The sequence below is a fragment of the Pristiophorus japonicus genome, chromosome 14 (genome assembly GCF_044704955.1).
Source record: "Pristiophorus japonicus isolate sPriJap1 chromosome 14, sPriJap1.hap1, whole genome shotgun sequence".
NCBI lineage: Eukaryota > Metazoa > Chordata > Chondrichthyes > Pristiophoridae > Pristiophorus > Pristiophorus japonicus.
Genome location: NC_091990.1, coordinates 88,831,036 through 88,854,815, shown reverse-complemented (window position 1 = coordinate 88,854,815; position 23,780 = coordinate 88,831,036). Strand labels below are relative to the sequence as shown.

The following is a 23,780-nucleotide window of genomic DNA, read 5'->3' as shown; positions in this document are numbered from 1 at the left end:
AAATGGCTTTCTAATTACAGCGATTCTGGAGCAGCAGGGTTACTTGGACAGCAACTTCCTGATTTCCACATTTAACTGCGCAATTGCGGTCGCTGGAAGTTCTTGTCCAATTTACACTGTATTAATGGTGAGCGCTGTTGGCCTCGCCGTTATTTCTAAAGCAAAATCCGGGCTATTATGTAACACAGACTTCAGATGGCAGCAAAAGAACGGAAGAGAGAGACTGCAAAAGGAAATCTTTCTGTGCAACAGCAAGCGCATGATTCTTTTATTAATCATTCAACACAGGCCTCAAAGTAATTCTAAATATCGTTCTGCCATGAATGGGGCATTCTTTTTAATATGTGATCCATGCTTACATTACAGGTACCACATTTGAGTGCTGTTTTTTTTCTGGCTTTTAATTTTTCTTGCATTCCCAAAGCTTCTGCACATTTTTGGTTACTAAACCTTGGCCTCTGTTTGGGTTTGGACTAGGCAAAAGGCAGTAGCTGAATCTTGATTGGATACTTGGAACTATTTGTGTCTGTCCTGAGAACACTTGACACTATTTGTGGGTGGAAAGAGATATTGACCTTCCAAACCCTAGTGCATATATACAGATTTTGCTTTTTTTTAAGCCATATTTCATTTTTTTGTAGATAAAATGAATGAAAACTGGTCTTCAAAACAAATCAAAGACCAATTGGACCACAGGCAAGCAGGTGTGAAGGTGAAGATTGAGAAGGTTTTGCCTGAAGAGGAAGCAAAGTATGGGCAGTGGTAAGTGTAAAGTCCTGTCCCCTCAGTACAGATTCACACGAGGCATGTAGTGAAGTCAAGGTAACTCTGGACCTGCACCTTTATTTCACAGCTCTGGAATGCTGCACTTGCCTGAGACCTGTCCTTATATACCTGTCTCTTGCAAGTGCACCCCTGGTGGTAAGGTATGCTGGTGGTTACAGGTCATATCTTATTACAGTCATGTATAGCATGTTGGGATACAGTTATATATAATAATGTAAGATACATGACATCACCCTCCCCCAAGGTCTTATTGTCTTTATAGGTTCAGTCTCTCAGGTAGTCTACGCTCTTGCGTGGAGCGTCTGAGTTGTGGTTCAGTTGTTTGCCTTGGTGTCTGTTTTTGTTTGGGTGTGGTTGCTGGTATCTCGCCTGGGCTGTCTGTTTCGATTGGTGTGATTGTTGTTGACTCGCCTGGACTGTCTGTTGGGATTGCCTTTTCCTCAGCTTGTTCCCTCTATCTGTGGTGCGAGTTCCACATTGTAGTCTGCCTCTGGTTCCGCAGTATTGTTGGTAAATCTGCTTTTGACTTGGTCTGCATGCCTCCGGCAGGTTTTGCCATTGTCCATTTGTACTACCAGTAGCCTGTTTCCTTCCTTGCCCGTTACTGTCCCTGCGATCCATTTGGGACCCCTGCCATAGTTTAGTACAAACACTTTGTCCCCTATCTCATTCCATCTCCCCCTCAAATTTCTGTCATGGTACTCAGTCAGCTTACGGCGCTTTGCCTCAACGATTTCGTGCATGTCTGGGAGGATCAATGAGAGCCTTGTTTTCAAAGTCCTTTTCATCAACAGTTGCGCGAGGGGGAGTCCCAGTCAGTGAGTGCAGACGAGATCTGTATGCCAGCAGCAGTCGCGACAGGCGACCCTGCAGCATGGGACCTTGGATTTTAAACATGCCTTGTTTAATGATTTGCACTGCTCTCTCCGCCTGGCCGTTGGAGGCCGGCTTGAACGGTGCCGTCTTGACGTGATTTATCCCGTGGTCAATTATAAAGTCTTGGAATTCTGCGCTGGTGAAGCACGGACCATTGTCACTGACCAATATTTCAGGGATTCCGTGCGTTGCAAACATGGTTGCGAGGCTCTCCACAGTGGTGGAGGTTGTGCTTGAGTTTAAAATGGTGCATTCGATCCACTTTGAAAATGCATCTACAACTACGAGGAACATTTTGCCCATGAATGGGCCCGCATAGTCTACGTGCACCTGCAACCACGGTTTGATAGGCCAGCTGCTCAGTGGAGCCTCCCTGGGGGCATTGCTGAGTTGGGCACAAATGGTGCATCTTCGGACGCAGAGCTCCAAGTCCGCGTCAATACCAGGCCACCAGACGTGGGATCTGGCTATGGTCTTCATGAGAACGATCCCCGGGTGCTCGCAGTGGAGCTCCCGGACAAATGCCTCTCTGCCTCACAGAGGCATGACACTCGGCTGCCCCACATCAGGCAGTCTGCTTGTAGTGATAGCTCATGCATGCGCCTGTGAAAGGGTTTTAATTCCTTGGGACAGGCATCGCGAGCCTCTGCCCAGTCACCGGTTAGGACACATCTTTTTACTAAGGATAACGTGGGGTCGCTGGCCGTCTAGGCGCTGATTTGGCGAGCCATCATGGGCGAACCTGTGGACTCAAAGGCATTGATTGCTATGACTATCTCAGTCCTGTTCGCCAGACCCTTCTCGCCAGGGGTAGCCTGCTGAGCGCGTCGGCACAGTTGTCTGTGCCTGGTCTGTGCCTTATGGTATAGTCGTAGGACGCCAGCATGAGTGCCCATTGTTGAATTCGCACCGAGGCGTTGGCGTTTATTGCCTTGCTCTCGGATAGGAGGGACTTGAGGGGCTTGTGTTCGGTTTCTAACGCGAACTTGGCCCCGAAAATGTATTGGTGCATCTTTTTGACACCGTACACGCACGCGAGCGCCTCCTTCTCTACCATTCCGTACCCGCGCTCCGCCCGCGAAAGTGACCTGGAGGCATAAGCTATGGGTTGTAATTTGCCCGCACTATTGACATGTTGCAAAACGCACCCGACCCCATACGCTGACGCATCGCATGTGAGAACTAGCTTTTTACCTGGGTCAAAGAAAGTCAAAACACTGTTGGAACACAGAAGGTTGCGTGCCTTATTGAAGACGCGTTCCTGGGCGTCCCCCCAAAGTCAATCGCACCCCTTCCTGAGTAACACGTGGAGAGGCTCCAGCAGCATGCTTAAGTTCTGCATAAAGTTCCCAAAGTAATTGAGTAGCCCGAGAAAGGCACGCAGTTCTGATACATTCCTGGGCCTGGGTGCCAGGTGAATTGCTTCTGTTTTGGACTCTCTTGGGCGGATTCCATCAACGGCAATCCTTCTGCCCAAAAATTCAACCTCGGGTGCGAGAAACAGGCACTTGGATTTCTTGACTCGTAGGCCTACCCGATCCAACCGCTTTAGTACTTCCTCCAAATTACGGAGATGGGAGTCGGTGTCCCTGCCCATGATAAATATGTCGTCTTGAAATACAACCGTCCCCGAAATGGACTTGAGCAGACTCTCCATGTTGCGCTGGAATATGGCAGCTGCCGACCTGATGCCGAATGGGCATCAATTGTACATGAAAAGGCCTCGATGTGTATTGATGGTGGTGAGTAGCTTGGATCCCTCGGTCAATTCTTGCGTCATATACGCAGATGTGAGGTCTAATTTTGAGAAAAGTTTACATCCAGCCAATGTGGCAAATAAGTCCTCCGCTCTGGGCAGCGGGTACGGGTCCTGTAGGGAGACTCTGTTTATGGTAGATTTGTAGTCCCCATAGATTCGTACGGATCCATCAGGCTTCATGACTGGGACGATGGGACTTGCCCAGTCACTAAATTCCACAGGTGATATAATGCCTTCCCGCAGAAGCCTGTCTAGTTCGTGTTCAATCTTTTACCTTATCACTCTGGCCTTGTGATGGACCGGTCTAGCATCCTGTGTGATGTAGATTTTGACTTTGGCTCCTTTGAAAGTGCCCACACCTGGCTGAAAGAGATGTTCAAATCGCTTTATAACTGTTGAGCAAGAGGTCCGTTCCTCTAATGACATGACATGGACATCATCCCATTTCCAGTTTAGTTTTGCCAGCCAGCTTCTCCCCAGCAGTGCTCGGGGGTCTCCGGGGACAATCCACAGGGGAAGTCGGTTCACTGTCCCTTTGTGTGTGAGGACTGGTACGATTTCTTTGGTATAGGTCCTTAGTTTGGTGTCGACCCTTGTGAGTTTTGGTCTGTCTCTTTTATGCGCCCACAGTTGTTCAAATTGTTGAGCGCCCATGAGAGATTGACTCGCTCCCGTATCCAGCTCCATGTTGACAGATATCCCGTTGAGTAGGACCCTCATCATTATAGGAGGCGTCCTGTTGTAGGAGCAGCGGCCATTGATCGTGTTGACCCGCTGTACACCGGTGTCCCGGGTACTGCCCCCACCATCTTATGGTCCGTTTTCCGACCCATCCGATTCGTATACCAGCCGAGTTGCCGTTTTTTTGCACATGCGGGCCAAATGCCCTGTATATTCACAATTTCTGCAAACAGCCTGCTGAAATCGACATCCCCTTGACGAGTGCCCACCCCCACACCTCCAGCACAGACCTGTTCCATTGTTCAAAGAGTTCCCAAAGAATGAGCTGCATCTGGCTGATTTCTCTTGAGCTTCTCTCAGTTTGTAGTTGATTGCTCGCATTGTGGGTTGATGAGGTGTGAACGGCCGTTTCTGTGGCCCTTAATGGCTTCTGCCTGCTGTCGAGAGCCTGTTCTCCCGGTTTTGTCTGTGTGTGGGGGTAGCAGCTTGTTTAGTGCTGTGAACAACTTGTTCCAATATTTCGTTAGTTGTCGTACCTGCATTGTAAATCAACCTTGTTTCTTCTTCCCCTACCAAGAATGTCTGTGCAACCAGTGCTGCTGCCTCTAAGGTCAGGTTCTTGGTCTCTATGAGCCTATTCCTTCAATGAAAAAGTCTCTCAGCATTTCTCTCCTCAGTTCATCGGAGAACTCACACAAACTAGCCAACCTCCGAAGTTCCGCCACGAAGTTGGGAATGTTCTGGCCCACACAGCGTCTGTAGTTGTAGAACCTGTGTCTGGCCATGTGTAGGCTGCTCGCTGGCTTTAGGTGGTCTCTTACCAGTGTGCTCAATTCTTCAACGACTTGCTTGCTGGTTTCTCGGGTGCCAACAGATCCTTCATTAAAGCGTATGTTTTCGAGCCACAGCTGGTCAAGAGATGGGCTCTTCTCTTGTCTGCCTTATCATCGCCTAACCAGTCTTTGGTTACAAAGCTTTGCTGGAGCCTTTCTATAAAGTCCTCCCAATTGTCTTCCGCATTGTACTTTTCATCTGATCCGTTGTTCGCCATTCTGTGGATTCTGTAATCCCGTAACCCGTTGCCACTGTAAAGTCCTGTCCCCTCAGTATAGATTCACACGAGGCATGTAGTGAAGTCAAGGTCACTCTGGACCTGCATCTTTATTTCACAGCTCTGGAATGCTGCACTTGCCTGAGACCTGTCCTTATATACCTGTCTCTTGCAAGTGCACCCCTGGTGATAAGGTATGCTGGTGGTTACAGGTCATATCTTATAGTCATGTATAGCATGTTGGGATACAGTTATATATAATAATGTAAGATACATGACAGTAAGCAACAAAATAAACATCCACCCTGAAATCTGATACTGCTTCCACTTTAAAAAGTTTGAGTATAGGAATCTACAGAGTAGTAAACAAATTTATTCAGAAGCAATTTTAAACAGAAGTGACTAGCATAGGCATTAGTGAAGCATGCATTATTGCAGTTTACAGTAATTTAATAATGGAGTGGACTGAGCTGAATAGAGTTGCAGGTAATATGCCACTTGATGTAATATGTGCTTTGAAACACAAAAAGAATTAAATTACCCTTTTCACCTCCAATTTTCTTAAATGAAAGTTACGTTTCCTGTACTGTTTTTATTGCACTTTTGGAAACAGGTGTATTTTTAACAGTGCTTTTTTCAAGATGGGTAGTGGTACAGTACATACACTGTAGAAAATGCTGTTCACAATGCATATTTAATAATGTTGTTGAGTCATTTGTCAATGATTTATCAAGGCTCTTAACCACTTTAAGACATGCATTTTTCAGTAATTAAGCTGTGCATCAGGAGATTTTCTCAAAAGGAGCACAGAAGGTATTAAAGAAAGATGTGATTCAGTGATCATGCCCACCAGACTCTTGTAAATGGAGTGAGGAAGGAGCAAGTTAGCCTTGACAGGGCCAAAGGGCACACAACCAACAAGGACGTGGAGCATACACTGGGCATCGAAGACAGGAAAGATGATCAGTATTGTGTCATGCATCTGCGGAGCTTGTGATGAACTTAGGAAGAAAGTCTGACCTGAAGAGAACCGCTGTGGTAAGACAACTATTTTGAATTTCTAACAAAACAGAACCTGACCGTGATCTCTACATAAGTACCATAACTACAATACTTAACAGAAACTTAATTCCAAAAAAAACAAAGAATGTTAAGTTAAAATAGACCAGTCCATATATAGATATGGCTGCAAATGCATCTAAGATAGGTAAATACAGTGTGTGTATGTATGCATATATATATATATATATATATATATATATAGAAATAGCTCTCATCATTGCACAAGAACTGGCCAGAAGCTTAGCTTTAATGTGGTACTAGTTTAGCTAGCATATTTAAGGAAAATATATTTTAATATTTATCATGGCAGAGACACATTTGTAATTTTGCTATATAGTGTAATCACAATTAATGCATACCTTTTGCTTGAGGATAAGGTGCAATTTTATAACCTGGAGGTGATGGCACCCAAATCCAAGCTGTTACCCCATATAAAATGACAATGTTGTACATAGCATAGGAGGGGAGGAAAAGCTGGAAGACAGTGCCAAAGTGCCTGTTACTACTATAGGAATATTGAGATTGGTACCCTAACGAGAATATTTATCAAAGGACACCAGACAAATCTATAACCCCTCACCTTAACTCCTCAGCAAAGAACCAGCTGGGTTTACTGGCCAGTCTATGCCTAAGAGAGAATAATGTCTACAATTAGCTTGCTCAACTATCAACTAGTTTGGATTAATTTAGCATTTATACTACCAACCTTCCCTTAGGATGCGCACAAGCTACTGAGTGAATGAGTTTGCCATTCTTGTAAAATCATCAAAGAAGAACCCAGATATTAAATTCATGAACTAACAATTTTTTTAGTAATCTCAGGATCATAATTAGATGCATTTAAACAGACAATGTGTGTGCAAATTGTTTAGTAGAGAGGGCTAACTGACAAATAAATAATAGGTTGCAAAGGCAATTCAGTTATATCACAGTACTTCAACATTAACTGGCTTGCTGATCATCAGTTTACAATAGAGATCAGATTGCTGAAACTCCATTTTGAAGACCCATTTAAGGAAATTCTTGGGCATTTTCCATAGATGACTATTATGTTAGCACAGTATTATATTTTGTGTTTGCAATAATCTAGTTTTATAGCGATAGAGGAGTCATACAAAAGACACCCTATTTTGGCAGTGCTGTGGCATGTCACATAACCTAACACAATATTAACAATATGCCATATGTTCTTTTGACAGAAAGGCATTGTCATGAAAGAAGAGGCTGCACATTCAGACTGCACTCTCGTGGAAGAAAGCCAGGCTCTCGCAGGCAGAAATGTCATCAAGGCACTTTATACCAGCTCCACCTAAAGAAAGCACCAATCCAGAAATAATACCTAAGAGAATTATAATGGTTTTGAGAAATGATTGTTGGGTGAAGCACAGCACATGTGAGCAAGGGATATAATTAGTGGACAAAGTAAGGCAGGCTGGTATTATCCCTGGCATGGCCCACTGGCTCTGTTCGTCACTTCAGGAATTATACTTCATGGAACTTACTTTCAAATGACATGTTGCATTAAGATGAAAATATATGCAGCTCATTGGAATATGTGCATCATATGCTGATGGATGCTGTGGCATATTGAGAGTCTACTTCTGCAATCATTAGCAATGTGGTCAGTGGAGTAATGCAGAAGTTGTTTATCCAGCACTCTACCAAGGGATGGAACAGTTGTTTGACCACTTGATAATTGCTATGGAGGAGCATAGAAAAGACATAGCAGCCAAAATTCAGGGTCTCGGAGAGATCCGTTACTGCCCGTTTGCGGCGGACATTCGGCAAAATCGAATGGCCGCTGCTTTGGGGTCAACTGGCCGACCCGGCTGAAATTCAGGTTGGGAATTTTTGGCCTGGACCCCATTCCGCCCGATTCTGATGACCGCCGAAAGCGAGTCATCAGCTAGTACATCGCAGTTTTTAAATAAAAGAAAAACTTACCGATCGATATTCAGCTGAACTCGTCGAACCTCCTCCACGTGGTGCCCCCAACACGTTTTTCTGTCGGTGCACCCTCGGAAGAGTGAGTGCGGCCTGGCAGCGCGGCAGCCCTTAAAGGGGAGGGCCCAATGCCGTGAATGCAGTGTAAACATTTTTTCTCGATTGGCCTGCAAAATACTGCCCCCAGGTTCGGCCGGGCAGCCTGGCACCGTCTCTTGGATGCCAGGCCACTGGCCTGGCTGAACCCCTCCCTGGTGACCCAATGGCCGAAGATTTAAAATAACAGAATCTCGCCCCTTTAAACGGAGGGAAGAGAGTGTGACGGTACCACTACTCTGCCGCTGATTGACAGCAGCGGAGTTCCTGTCTGACCGATTTTCAGCCAGTCAGCCTGGTTTTAAGTCTATGACCCGTCCCCATTTCAAGTCATTTCCTGTTTTCAAAGTCCTGAATATGACTCTTCTGACCGCATCGGAGCACCCAGTGGTAGGTACCACTCTGAAAATCATAGGTGCGTCAGCTTTCTTGCGCACCTGAATTTCGGCCCCAATGTAAAAGCTCTTCCACTGATCCTGTTTTGTTATTATGGTCTTAAGAGGCAAATTTTATGGTCCACCTGGGCTTGAATGTCTAGTTGCTTGTTCAAAGCTGACCAACAGTGCAGTGAACTGAGTACCCACAATTTTGCAATGTCAGCTCAATGACATTGCAAACTCATAGCTGCTTGTGAAGCTTTAGCTTTGTGCAGGGAGCTAGCATGATGGGGAAACCATAAACCATGCTTCAGCTGAAATTTAAAGGGAAGTGGCCATTTAAAGGTAAGTGACCATTTTAGTGGGTATATATTATTACAGCTTTTAGGAAAGCTCAGGATACATTTGTGACCCTTTGGCATGGCCGGCTTTACAAAGGCAGAAGAGGAGACCAGAAAAAGAAGTCAGGAAAAATGAAGTGAAAGAAAATCCGATTTGAAAGCATGAAACAGAAGCTGTGAGGGCACAGTGCAGCATGTGACTTCCTGTTCCATGGCTGGCAAATTGGAGGTGCTACTGTTTCACTTATGTGTGAAGATGGTTGGCCTGTTGTACTCTCTCTTGTAGCCTCCCCAGAGGACAGCACTGCACCATTCTTGGTGATCAGCTGTGCATGCTATCTGCAGGATCTGAGAACAGATGTAGGAGAAGATGGCGCACCATAAGGAATCTGGCAATATAAGTCTACCCTACACTACCGTCCATCAACTGAATGACCCAAAATTGCATGCCACAAAGTGTTGCCTGCCAAACTGTTTCACATTTACTGTTTGCCCATGACGAATGCCACCCAGATTTAACAGCTGTCTCATTGCATCTTGTGCATAGTCATACCTAAGTAGGGCACACAAAAACAACAGCAACAACTTGCATTTATATAGCATCTTTAATGTACAAAACATCCCAAAGCACTTTACAGAGCATTCGCAAGAGGAACAGAAAGCTGGATGGAGGGAAAGTTTAGGAGGGGATGACTGAAAGCTTGGGAGAAAAGTTGCATTTTTGGAAGGTTTTTAAAGGAGGAAAGAAGTAGAGAGGCAGAAGGATCTTTGAAGCGAGAGCAAGGCGTTGGTGGCGGAAGGGCAGGGTGCACAGGAGTCCAATGTCTGGGGGAAAGATAGTATGTCTGGAGGTAGTTGTAGAGGTGGGGTTGAGTAAGCCCATTGATGGACTTGAAGACAAGATTGAGGATTTCAAATTGAATTAATTGGGGAACAGGGAGCCAGTGTAGATCTGAGCAGATGAGAGCGATGAACATGCAGAATTTAATGCAAGCACCTGCCTATTGTACAAGTTGTAGTTAATAGAGCTTGGACAAAGGAAGGTCGCAAAGGAGAACATTGAAATGATTAAATCTGTAGGTGAGAGAAGCATGGATTATTATTTTGGCAGCCGGGGGCTAAGCTAAGGATGATGATGTGGAAGTGGAAATAAGCTGTCGTTTTTGATGGAGAGAAAATGAAATTTGAAACATGGGGGCCGAAATTCACGAAATTAAGGCCTGTTACCGCCGTTTCGGCCTCTGATTTCTGGTCGAATGGCCGTCGCAAGCTAAATTAGGCAGTGTTTTTTTTCTGGTGGACCCCACTTCCACCCGCCACTGCTGAGCAGCTGTAAGTGCGTCATCAGTGCGTGCACCGCTGGGACCACCTACCTCCGTCCATATTCAGCTCGAAAAATCAAATTCCCACCAAGCGGTGCCCCAACCAGCTTTTTCTGTCGGTGCACCTTCTCTTCTCACTGCAAGCCATGACTGCGCGGCGGCCATTAAAGGCACAGGCCCACTGCCATGGCCGTCATTTTAATTTTTTTGCCAACCGACTTCTATGTTGGCTGGATTATTGTGCCCCCCAGGTGACAGCCTGGCACCTCCTCTTGTGTGCCAGGCCACCGACCTGGCCGAAACCCTCCCTGATAGCCCAATGGCCGATCCTAAACATTCACCGATTATCTCTCCTTTAAAGCAGGGACGATATGTGGTGATGCCGACGTGCAATGACGTCACCACCACTCCGCTGCTGAGCCCGCCTCATCGGACCCAGCAGTAAAAACTTTTAAAATCGGCCTGCATTTCGGCCCCATGGAGTTATGTCAAGGCAGCAGTGTGTGGCAAGCTCTCAAGAATTGTGGCTTTGGTCTTGTCATTGTTCAGCTAAAGGAAGATGTGGCTCATTTGAACAGCCTGAAAGCATCAAACTGATTGTGGGGCCAAGAGTAGTGAAAGAGAGGTAGAGTTGGGTATCAATAGCATACATATGGAAGCTTTACATCGGATATACGGCACAGAAACAGGCTATTCGACCTAACCAGTCCATACCGGTGTTGAAGCTCCACTTGAGCCTCCACCCATCCTTTGTCAACTATGTCAGTATAACCTTCTATTCCCATCTCCCTCATATGCTTATGTAGCCTCTCCTTAAATGCATCTATGCTATTTGCCTTAACTACTCGCTGTGATAACGAGTTCCACATTCCCGCCACTCTCTGGGTAAAGAAGTTTCTTGTGAATTCCTTATATAGATGGCCTCTAGTTATGCTATTCCCCACAAGTAGAAACACTCTCGCTGTTTCAACTCTATCAAAAACCTTCATAATTTTAAAGATGTCAATTAGGTCACCCCTCAGCCTTTTTTCAAACGAAAAGAAACCCAGCCTGTTCATCCTTTTCTGATAGGTATACCCTCGCATTTCTGGTATCTTTGTAAATCTTTCTTGCATTCTCTCCAGTGCCTCTATATCCTTTTTATAATATGGCGACCAGAATTGAATGCAGTACTCCCAAGTGTGCTCTAATCAAGGTCCGTTACAAGTTTAGCATAACTTCTACTTTTCAATTCTATCCTTCTCGAAATAAACCCGAGTGCCTGGTTTGCTTTTTTATGGCCTTGTTAACCCGTGTTGCTACTTTTAGTGATTTGTGTATTTGTACTCCGAGGTCCCTTTGCTCCTCTACCCCACCCAGACTCGCAACCTCCATATAATAGGGATAGTTAATAATCGTGTGAGCCTGGAGCAGCTGGAGGGAGATTTAAACATCAGCGTCTCCCTGACAACGGAGGCAGCTCGAGATTGGAGCTAATACAGGTCCTATCAAGAGGACAAAATGAGAAATAAAAAGTAATAAAACTATGACAAGGATGGAGGACAGTGATTGGTTCTTCCATATTAATTGGACAGGGAATGAATCTTAAAGAAAGCTAATTGATTTAATTTGATTCAGTTGCTGATTTTCTAATTTTAACTTAATTTATAATTGTGGTATATATTTAATTTTGTTTAATTATAATTAATCTTTGTTATACTGATTTTACTATTGTTTACTCCTTATTGTATTTACAATGAAATTTGAATTTTTTTCCCGTTTTTTTTGCCTGTGTCTATCAGCATGCGCATTTTGGCTGCCGCTTCGGACCCGAGCCTTTAACCTCTTTTTACACTTCCTTCTCACACTCTTTCTCTTTCCCTCAATGGTCAATATCTAACGTGTTGTAAAATTGTTGTGGAGCATCTTGGGACGTTTTACTACATTAAAGGCTCTATATAAATAAAAGTTATTAATAATAAGTGACCTCCGTATTTTTCCTACCAAAATGTAATACTTCACATTTATCTGTGTTGAATTTCATTTGCCAATTATATGCCGATTCTGCAAGATTATTCATGTCTTCCTGAAATTTGTTGCGGTCCTGCTCAGTATTAACTATCCCCATCAATTTGGTGTCATCCGCAAATTTAGAAATTGTGTTTTTGATTCCAAAGTCTAAACCGATAATGTCAATTGTGAACAACAGTGGTCCTAGCACTGATCCTTGTGGAACACCACTACCCACCTTCTGCTACTGTGAATAGCTACCCTTTGTCCTTATGTTTTCCTACCAAAGTGGATTAACTTCACATTTATTCACATTATACTGCATCTGCCATGTGTTTGCCCACTCACTCAACCTTGTCTAAATCGCCTTGCAGCATCTTTGCATCCTCCTCACAACTCACAATCCCACCTGGTTTTGTGTCGTCAGCAAACTTGGAAATATTACATTTGGTTCCATCATTCAAATCATTTATATATACAGTAAACTCTCGTTTATCCCGATCGCTCGGGGATTCGGCAATTCCGGGTAAACGAATTTTCCGTTAGGGCGAGTTTACATTTTAAAGCTGATATTTGAAGGCGATAGAGTCACTCACGAAGATTTAGTTCATGTTATCTGAACGTGAATGTAACAAAATACATGAAAATTGATTCTTAACGTCTCGAAATTAAAAATAATTTTTTTCTGTTAAAACTGAGCTTGATTTTTAAAATAGTGATCTTATATTTGCTTGTTTAAATGAATTCATTTTCTTCATTAAAATGTTGTGGATGATATGAGTTTGCAGAACCTCGTGAGAAGTAAAATGAGAATTCTCCTAAAAAAAAACAACGACATATTTCATTGCTTCTTCAGCACGTCTTTTTTTTCTTTTTCTTCAATTTCATTGTCTGAATCGTTCATCTCTTCATCAGATTTGTCTTTATTGGTGACTATGCCGATGAGTTTGTGCTACATCTGTGTCGATGTCAACATCTATCCACTTAGCAATGTCATCTTCTGCTAGGGATTAAAGTGCGTTTGTTTCGTGTGCACTGCTGACAATCTTAATGATTTCTGTGACAGCCTGTTTTTTATTAGCCCATACATAGAAACCTTCGAATTCTTCGTCATCAGAAGCGCTGTCTTTGAATATGACATTGGGACACAACTTGTGCCAACACCTCTTCAATGTAACGTTTTTTACTTCTTTCCATACCAGAGAGCATGCATAGATGGCATCTTTAATATTGTATGCTCTCTGGAAATCAGAGATTGATCGATCGCTATTAATCAATTTGCGCATGAAGTTATTCCTATCGTGGCACTTGAAGTTTTGTATGACACCCTGATCCATAGGTTGAAAGAGCGAGGTCACATTGGGGCAGATAGCATGCGAAGATGCTGCCACAACTGGACACTAATTTTGACTCATGCGGGTGTGCTGTGCAATTGTCCAGAAGCAGCACACATTTTCCACTAGGTCTGCCTATTTTCTTCATGTTTTCTCGAACTTGGGGGACGAATTCTGTTGAAAACATCCTTGAATATGTCCTTGTCCATCCATGCACTTTTCTGAGCCTTGTAGCTAAAGCACGTGGTTTCCTTGATTTGCCAATCACTAGAAGTGGAAGTCTATGTTCTCCAGAGGCATTGGCACAATTCAAGATTATTAACCTCCTTATTCATTTTGAAACCTGCTGCTTCCCTCGCCCCTGCTGCAGCCAACGTAGCAGTTGGCAAACACGTCCATAGTAAGCCAGTCTCATCAGCGTTGTGTATTTTGATCTGCGGTCAATTTCATTTCCTGCACCATTTCAGCAAATGTTCTTGAATAATTCTGTGCGGCCTCATTGATGATTTTTTTTTCTCGCCGGACACATCCAACTGGTGAATGCCGTGGCACTGCTTAAAATGTATGAGCCAGCCTTCTGAGAAAATGCACTCTTCAGCTAGATTCATTTTCATCTTGAAGTCCTTGGCCTTTGCTGTAATCATTGGCCCTGAAATTGCCACACCTTCAGACCATTTCAAAGAAAACCATTCATAAAGCACTTGGTCTAGTTTGTCAAGCTTCGGCTTTCGCAAATTCTTGTGGGACATTGCCTTCATGGGAGATTCAGAAGCGTTGGTGAAACTTTCTAAATCTTTCTTTTGCTTCTTGATATCGTAAATTGTTGATGATCCAACTTCATATTTGTCCATCAAGGTACGTACACTTCTGCCAGCTTCAGAGTTCTTTATAATTTCTAATTTCTGCTGAATGCTCAATACTTTTCGTTTCCTTTTCGTGCCACAAGACATTTTAAATTGTACACCCGACTACTTGAACTGCTTTCAATGCGTGTGACAGTTGAAAAGTGAGAAAGAAGTCCACACCTGCGTCAATTTATGTATAATTGATAATTGAAGTGAGCGAGATATTCACGTGTGACAGTTATTTTAAATTCAGTTACAGCGGGTTTTCCGCTAGATCCGTATCTGGATAAACGAGAGATGTGTATAATGTGAATAGCTGGGGCCCAAGCACTGATCTCTGTGGTACCCCACTAGTCACTGCCTGTCACCCCGAAAACGACCCTTTTATTCCTACTCTCTGTTTCCTGTCAGTTAACCAATTTTCAATCCATGTCAATACATTACCACCAATCCTATGTGCTTTAATTTTGCACACTAACCTCTTATGTGGGACTTTATTAAAGGCTTTCTGAAAATCCAAATGCACTATATCCACTGGTTCTCCCTTATCTATTCTATCAGTTATTTATCCTCAAAAAACTCCAATAGATTTGTCAAACATGATTTTCCTTTCATAAATCCATGTTGACTTTGTTTAATCCTGTTGATATTATCTAAGTGTGCTGTTATCACATCCTTTATAATAGACTGTAGCATTTTTCCTACTTCTGATGTAGTTCCCCGTTTTCTCTCTCCCTCTTTTTTTAAATAGTGGGGTTACATTTGCCACCCTCCAATCTAAGGAACTGTTCCATAATCTATAGAATTTTGGAAGATGACAATCAATGCATCTACTATTTCCATGGCTATCTTTTTTAGTACTCTGGGATGCAGATCATCTGGCCCTGGGGGTTTATCTGCTTTCAGTCCCATTAGTTTCTCCAGCACTATTTTTTTTACTAATAATCATTTCCTTTAATTCCTCTTGTTCACTAGACCCTTGGTTCCCTCGCATTTCTGAGACATTATTTGTATCCTCTTCCATTTCCTTGTTCCCTATTACAAATTCTCCCGTTTCTGTCTGTAAAGGACCTACATTTGTCTTCATTAATCTTTTTCTTTTTACGTACTTGTAGAAACTTTTGCAGTCGGCTCTTATGTTCCTTGCAAGTGTACTTTCATACTCTATTTTTCTCCACTTAATCAATCTCTTGGTCCTTTTTTGCTGAATTCTAAACTGCTCCCAATCCTCAGGCTTGCTACTTTTTCTGGCAACTTTGTATAACTCCTCTTTGGATCTAATACTATCCTTAATTTCTTTTGTTAGCCATGGTTGGGCCACTTTTCTTTTTGTGTTTTTACGCCAGAAAGGAATGTATAACTGTTGCAATTCATGCATTCGTTCCTTAAATGTTAGCCATTGCCTATCCACCATCATGCCTTTTAATGAAACTTCCCAATCTATCGTAGCCAATTCATTTCTCATAACTTCGTAGTTTCCTTTGTTTAGATTGAGGATCCTAGTTTCGGATTGGACTACTTCACTTTCCATCTTAATAAGGAATTCAATCACGTTATGGTCACTCTTCCCTAAAGGACCCTGCACAACAAGACTGTTAATTAACCCCTTCTCATTACACAATACCCAATTTAGGATAGCCTGTTCCCGAGTAGGCTCCTCAACATACTGGTCTAAAAAACCATCTCGTACACACTCCAGAAATTCATCTATGTAGATTAAAGTCACCTACGATTACTGTAGTACCCATGCTATATTAATTAATTTGTTTATCTAGTTAAGTTATTAATTTAATAAAGTACTAGTTATTGTTCCCCAGCTCTTAGTTTAAAACTAACTTGGAGACAAAAACAAATGCTCTAATACTCACTTACCTGCTGTCCTGTGACATCACTCCTTGTTTTTTTTTCTCTCTCTGCTCTGGTCCTCGGTTAGGTCAGCTCCTTCTCCGCTGCTGATGTCACCAAGGAACAACTGTAGATGAAAAAAATGAGGGGACTAAGGACAGATTATTGGGTGACAACCAGGGGGCGAGAGGAGAAGCCATTGATGGAGATATTCTGACTGTCAAAAAGCTGGGAGTGGCACCATGCAAGGATGGTCCCATGGAGTTGGCCAAAGGGGGAGATACAGTGGTGGAGCACAGCATGATTAACCATATCAAATACTGTGGAAGGATCAAGGAGGTATTGATCACCACAGTAATTGTCATAGAGTATGTCATTCGTGACGTTGGCCAGGGCAATTTCTGTGATATGGGCAGACATCGAACTAGAGGTATTTGAACACGGGGCTTCTGAAAGAAAGAAGGATTTGTATTTATATTGCACCTTTCACAACCTCAACATTCCAAAGCGCTTTCAAAATATAGTCAATGTTGTAATGTAGGAAATACGGCAGCCAATTTGTGCACAACAAGGTTCCACAAACAGCAATTAAATAAATGACCAGATCATCTATTATAGGTATTTTTTGAGGGTAAAATGTTGGCCTGGACATCGGGAAAACTTCCCTGCTCTTCTTCAAATAGTACCATGGGATCTTTATGTCTACTTAGTTTAACATACCCAGGAGTACACACTGGAGTGTTAGCCTAAATTAAGTGCTCAAATCTCTGAAGCAGGACTTAAAACCATGACCTTCTGACTCGGAGGCGAGAATGCTAACACTAAACCACAGGTAACGTCTCCAGGGGACTGACTGATGGCCAAAAATAAAACAGTTTGGGGTCTGTATTGGGGACAGAGAATCTGGGGCTAGAGTGGGGAATGGAAGACCAGGGCTGAAAGAGATATGGGCCCAGCAATTGAATATGGCTCGAAAACGGGCATGGGTATTGCGATGTGCAGTGTGCGACTAGCCTGTGCCTGTTGAGTCCGATGCATGCTGCCTACTAATTAAAATGATTGCAGTGGTAAGGAATCGCAAAATATGCTGTTTAGTGCCTCAGCAGGGGGCCCAAGTTCTTGTGAAGCTAGCACCAATTAAAGTTAGCCTGCACTTAAAGACAGACTGCACCACTGAAAGGGGAGATGCCTTCTGGCTGCAGCATGTGGTGGAAGTGACTGGGAAACAGACTGAGGAGCAAGAAAACCAAGTGATGGTGCAACATGGCAGAGCGAGAGCTCCAAGATTTTCAGAGGCAGTATTGGAGGCCCCATGTGGGAGGTGGACAGGAGAAGAGAGGTCCTCTATCCACAGGGGGCCAGGAGGCCTAGCAGACAAACTGCGACGGTATTGTGACCAGATAGCTATTGTGGTCAATGCAAGCAGTGTAGCCCCGAGGACCTAGATGTAGTGCCGCAAGAAATGTAATGAACTCACTCGAGTGGTCATGGTCAGTGAATTCATCTTCAAATTCCATATACTTACAACTGACACTCGGCTCGCACACTGCTCAATTCACCTCACACCCACATCTCACAGCTTGCACACACTGGTCAGCTATTCAACCATGACAGCCACACTCACTGACACACTTCCCTCTCTTTTGCAGGAAAAGTTGGCGCATAACTAGAGGTAGCAAGAACTAACCAGTGGGGGACAGGGAGGGCTGCATTACCCCAATGGAGGAGACAGTGCTGGCCATTATTGGGAGGGACATTGCTGAACCCGTGGCCAGCGGTAGGGCTGAATTAATTCAAGATGATCGCATCCTCATCTAATCCTCCTGCATTTTCCCTTCATTCCGCAATCTCTTCTGATTTACAAGCTGCAGATGGTGTAGGGGAGGCATGAGTTCGGGGCCAGGGGCCTAGGGGCAGCACAGGCCAGCCCACATTGTGATATGTGCGCGCACTATGTCCGTGCAGCAGAGCTGGTCTCCAGTTGTCTTGGGTAATCCTTGCCACTGGACCAAGACCTAGCTCTGTCAAGCCCATGTGGTGGCTGGTGTGCAACGCCCACCCCACGTAAAAAAAATGCACGCACAGGCATCTTTCACCCTTCAGGATGTAGTTCGGGTCCTTCATTGTAACACCTGTGAACTCGTCCTTTTTTTGGCGTGGAAGCAAGTCATCCTCGATTCGAGGGACCGCCTATGATAATGATGACTGCAGGGCTCCTCCAGAGAGGTCTAAACAGCATGATTCCGTATGGCAGCATAGCTTTCATTATATGCATTGCCGCCCATGTGTAGTTGAGTAGTGCAGCGGAGTCACGAGCAAGGTGATCTGTGGATAGACCTCATCATCCAGTAGCCACCCTCTGTTTTGACGTGGTGGCTCAAATGCTGATTGTATAGCAGACTGCTGCCGAATGAAGACATTATGGCTGAGGCCAGGATACAGAGCATTGACTTGCATGATGCGCTGAGTATAGTTACATACCCGCTGGACATTGAGGGAGTGGAATCCCTTACAATTGCGGTATATCTCCGAATTCACACGCAACGCTTGAAAAGTGACGTGTGTGCAGTCAATGGCATCCTGTACCATGGGAAAGCCTGCTATCCTGGCAAAGCTGCGTGTTCACTCCACCTGCTTCTTTCTGGTAAGAGAGAATGAAATGCATTCACCTCTCTTTGCATACAGAGCATCACTCACTTCCCTTATGCAACAGTACATGGCAAACTGGAAAGTCTTGGAAAGGAGCCCGGCACACACACATTTATGGCCACGCTCACCTTCACAGCCATTGGCAATGCTGTCCTTGCCTTGCAATAGGTAGAAAATTAAATGCTTTCAGCTCTCCTTGCATACACAGCGTTACTCACCTCCCTTATACAGGAGTGCAGAGTGAACTGGGAGTTGTTACAGATGTCGCCTACTTCAGCCTGGGAGGAGCCTGACACTAAGAAGTTTAAGGCCACAGTCACCTTTACAGCTGCTGGCAAAGCCATCCTTGCCCTGGACTGAGGCGCTGCAGGTTTGCCTGCAGCATGTGGCAGCTTTCTGTGAGCACCTCCGTAGTAAAACGGAGACGTCGCTGAGATTGAGGTAGGAAAACTTCTCCTTGAAGACCCTGGGTGGATATGGCCTCCTGGTGAGAGCCCTTCTCTCTCTCCTCCTCCTCCTGCCTCTTCTAGCAGCTTGTCCTGCTCTGTGTCGCCTCTGCTCATTCTCCCTGTCATGCTGCAGGATAAGGGGGATACAAACTACTGCACCCATGTCTGGGAGCAACTGGTCTGAGCAGAAGCCTTGCAGGTCAGTACTAAGTCCTTGAACACGTTTCACACCACTCCCTGTAGACTTTAGGAAACTTTAAAGAAGTCTGCAAAGCACCAAACACTTGCACACACTCAACAACTGCTCGTAGAAATCAGTCAGCAACTAACCTATAAGTAGGTGGCGATCCCTTTAAATAGCATTTGGGTGAGCATCTTTGTGTGAGGTTAAGAGAGGGCATTAGCCCCAGTGTTGAGGTTGAAAACGGCGGCGCTGGCGTCAAATCAGGGTCCTGATCTGCCTACTCTGAATACTACCGGTGCACGTTCCCTGCTCCGATGCTAGCACCCTCAACAAAATTGCATCTGGCGCAGCCCGCACCACAAGCCCGCTGCTTGGATGCCATTTTGGACACAAAATGACACCTGTAGCACCAAAAATAAATAGGTGCTACGGAACCGAACTCTAGTCCATCGTCTGGATCATGGCATTAATCCTGATCCGGAATCTGAGTTGTGGTAAAGCAGCAGGTGCCTATCCATTTGTCAACTACAGGTCTGTCTGATGTTCATTATCTTGGTTAAAAAGTCTGAGGCCGTCAGGTTGCTGGTGGACTGGGCCTACTAAGAGTTTGGGCTTAGACGTTTCAAGGCATCAGGTGGTCCTGGGAAACCAGGTTGCTGATGACCCAGGGCTGTTTGGCTGTTAAAGGTATGGGAATACATGGCAACTGGTCGCTCAGGCTGTTGGTTTCAGGGAGCTGATTATCCATGACTGTCAGCTGATCTAGGGCAACTTGGTGGCTGATGGTCCAGGGGTACTTGGAAATGCAGTTCTGGGCTGCTTTGTTGCTGGTGGTCCACAGCTACTTGCCTGCTGATGAGCAGAGTTCTATAATAGTGTGTGGATCCACTCGGAGGTCTGGATTTAGTGACTGCTTTAACTGCAGACCTCCAGTATATGGCACGTCTTCAGGATTGGATAAGTAGGTGCTTTGTAAGTCAGATGTGTGGGAGGAAGAACTAGAGGTCTTAGCAGCAGAGCTTCTCCTTTCCCACTGCTATGGGAGTGCAATTTACTCTTAGTGTTTTTTGCTGACAATGGGCGCACAATTGCTTTAAGAAAACCACTCCTTGAAGAGAGCAACTGCTGATTTAAACGCTAACCCAGCAAGAAATATCTGAACTTTCTTTCAGGCTCCTCTCCAATCCTGCCAAGAAAATTGGTGGAATGGAATGGAGTCTGAAGCAAAGCTCAGTGAGTGATAGAGAAGGGTGGCTTGACCTATGGTAGTGAATATGAACTCTGATTTTGTGATCCTGTGAAGATTGGGTTGAGTATTTCCATGCTTGTAACATGGGGATGGGCTGCACTGAATTTTGCGATATAAGGCCTGCCCTTTTATTTGCCTAAGCTCCCTGTACATGGAAAACCAGTGAGGGCGCTTGCCTTTAATGGGGAGACATTTTTCTCTTGTCCAAAGCAATATTTTCTCTGCTGCACAGCAACTACAAGGATCATTGTGGGCAAAATTGCCCCTTTGAACAAGGAAGCTTGGGAGGTCCTGCTGCAAAAGGTGCAGCAAAAAAGAACAACTTTTTGAGACAGATGGCCACCATTTTGCAAAGGCAGCAGTACAAGCTCGATGGAAAGAAATGAAGGAGCACATTAGCGCCATCTCTCTGGTTGAGCAGTATCTGTGGAAGAAACTTTCAGGTAGCTGCAGAAATGCCAAGATAAGTGCACTCTCCTTTGCACACCTAGAACTGGAAATTCGGTTGTGTCGCACCTCGGTTAATGCATCTCAAATTGCTTACTGCCCGGCCGCGCAGCTTGTAGCGCCCCGCTGGGAAATTTGGTGCCGGTTTTGCGGCGGCGCAAAACGCTACCGCCTCGCCATGTCCTTCAATCAGATCATGATGTCAGTCGTCGTGCAACAGCCTGCTTGCAAAATTTGGGGCGGCTGCCTCATTTAGCGTCCGCCCCTAATCACGGCCGAGAAACCAGGCGGTACCCCCTTCCATTGATGCTATCTGCAGCCTATTTAAAGGGAGGAGGAGGAGCATTAATCGGAGGTCACATTGAGTGCAATGTTTCCGCAACATCAATGCTGCATGAACCTCTGACATAAAGCGCCAGCGTCGCCTACTCCATGCTCTTGTTAGGCGGTGTCAAGCTAGAAGGGCTGTTGGCCATTGTCGAAATCTCGACCTCCGATAAATGACTCGGATACCTTCAGCTCCGGCAGAAGTTTCTTTAATTTACTTGCTAGCAAGGGAAAGGTCACACTCAGTCAATGGCTAAGTGAACACCTCCGAAATGGTACAGTTTCACGAGATATTTATACAGTAAAACCCAAGTTATGGCCTCTCCCCGTGTATTGGCTCTGTCTCACAGTCAGTGAATACAGATAAAGAGTTAATTACTACATCCTTGTCCTGACGTGGTTTCCAGATATTTCCTTTTGTCAGGGTTATTAGTTGGCCAGCCGGCCATTACTTGATGAGAGTGTGGTAATGAGCTATTACCTGCCTTGCATTGTGTCAGGATTGTCCAGTTTCCTGGTCAGTTATCTCTGCATCAAATAGATGAGGTCTCTACAAGAGATAATGGCGGTCGTTTGAGTACTTCGAAAAGGGTGGAGTGGAGTGGAACTGTTGTCGTATAGACAATAGGAGAGCACCATGGGGGGTGGTACTTGTCTCAGCAGGACTTGCCTCCTAGCTGTCTGGTGGCTATCAGCCATTTCAAGCCAGGTTTAGCTGTTTATGCAAGCTTTATGCAGAAATTTCTGGAAGGACCAGGACTCCATTTTGTTATATATTGCAAAGGGCACAAAAATACCATGTGGTATCAGCTTAGATAAAAATACATTTCCACATTCCCCCATTTTGTCCTTCACAAGGACAACTTAATCCATTCTGGTCTTGTACAGTCTCTCTATTTCCATTTCCACACAAGAGCCTTCAGTAGTTGTTGCTACCATAACTCTAGCCGTGGTCTCGGTAGGTAACATGGTTTTTCCCACCCTGGCACAGCAACACTTAACCAAGACAAATAATAGATAGAGGGCGAAGACTATCAGCAGGAATATGATTAAACCCTGTACCACAGATCTTCCTAGGGATCCCAACCATCCCGATGCCCAACCCCACAAGGTTATATCATCCTGGCCAACTGTCTGTTTATACTCTATTACCTTTTTCCTAATGTATTCAGCTAGACTGCCGATTTCTTCTGATTTATCTGGGATATACGTACAGCATTGTCCACCTATTAATGCACATGTCCCTCCTTCCTTGGCTAGGAGATAATCTAAGGCCATACGATTTTGGAGAGCCACTGTTCGAATAGCTACCATTTCATCATTCACCCCTTCAAAGGCTTGGGAAGTCGCGTTGGCTACTGATTCGACTAAGTTAGCCAGTTCCCGTAACTGCCATTCGGTTGATGCTATTCCATAGGGTGGCACCATTACCTTGAATATTCCGTTTAGCCATGTCAAATCTCGTTTAAATCTATGACTTCCATAGGCATCCCTTAGAGTCTTTATTGATCTGATAAAGGGTACCACATATCCTAAGTAACAGGACCCTGTCCAGTTGGCTGGTAACCATGGGTAGGATTTATGGCCACAAATAAAGTAGGTGCACTTATAGGACGTCAGCTCCTGGTCCTTTCGCGCCATCCATACTCGAGTGGTCTCACCTTCCCACCCTTCACCTGGGGCTTTGTTATGGACCATTGTCCAGCCAACAGTTGCTATCTTTCTCCCATCAGTGGGATTAGTTGTGGCTTGCCATTTAGTCATTTGGGAACACTTGCTGCGTCCCATTTCTGGTCCTTTGGTCTCATTACTCACTAGGCATATTATACCTTCAGGATTTCCTATTCTGGGAGTAATGCTTAGGAAGGGAGGTTGACGGTTATTATTATAATTGGGCTGGTACCATCCCTGGAAGGCTGTAAGTTTATACCCTGCTGACCTCCATTCTGTTTGCTCCTTCGTTTCTGACACCTTGGTTAGGTTTGTCCTATTTTGCACTATCAACCATTCTACCATTTCTGATTCGTTAAAGGGGACAGATCTCAGGGGAATACCCCCTTCGGAGTGGACAGGTACATGGGAACAGATCCAACAACTCGACAAGTTTCTTTCTTGAGCATACTTATGACTCAGTGCCATAAATACGTTTACTTGCAGTTCCCTTCGG

At 44.6% G+C, this 23,780-nt stretch overlaps 1 protein-coding gene across 5 annotated transcripts in view; it reads left to right on the top strand.

Moving 5' to 3' along the window:
* The window catches only part of prdm11 (PR domain containing 11), a 204,659-nt gene that overhangs the window by 58,513 nt on the left and 122,366 nt on the right, over window positions 1–23,780 (top strand). For all 5 annotated transcript variants that reach the window (XM_070899354.1, XM_070899353.1, XM_070899351.1 and 2 more), the window contains exon 3: window positions 642–762. In XM_070899354.1, the coding sequence (XP_070755455.1) occupies window positions 647–762 (116 nt within the window). In that variant the 5' untranslated portion in view covers window positions 642–646. The remainder of the gene's footprint in view (window positions 1–641; window positions 763–23,780) is intronic.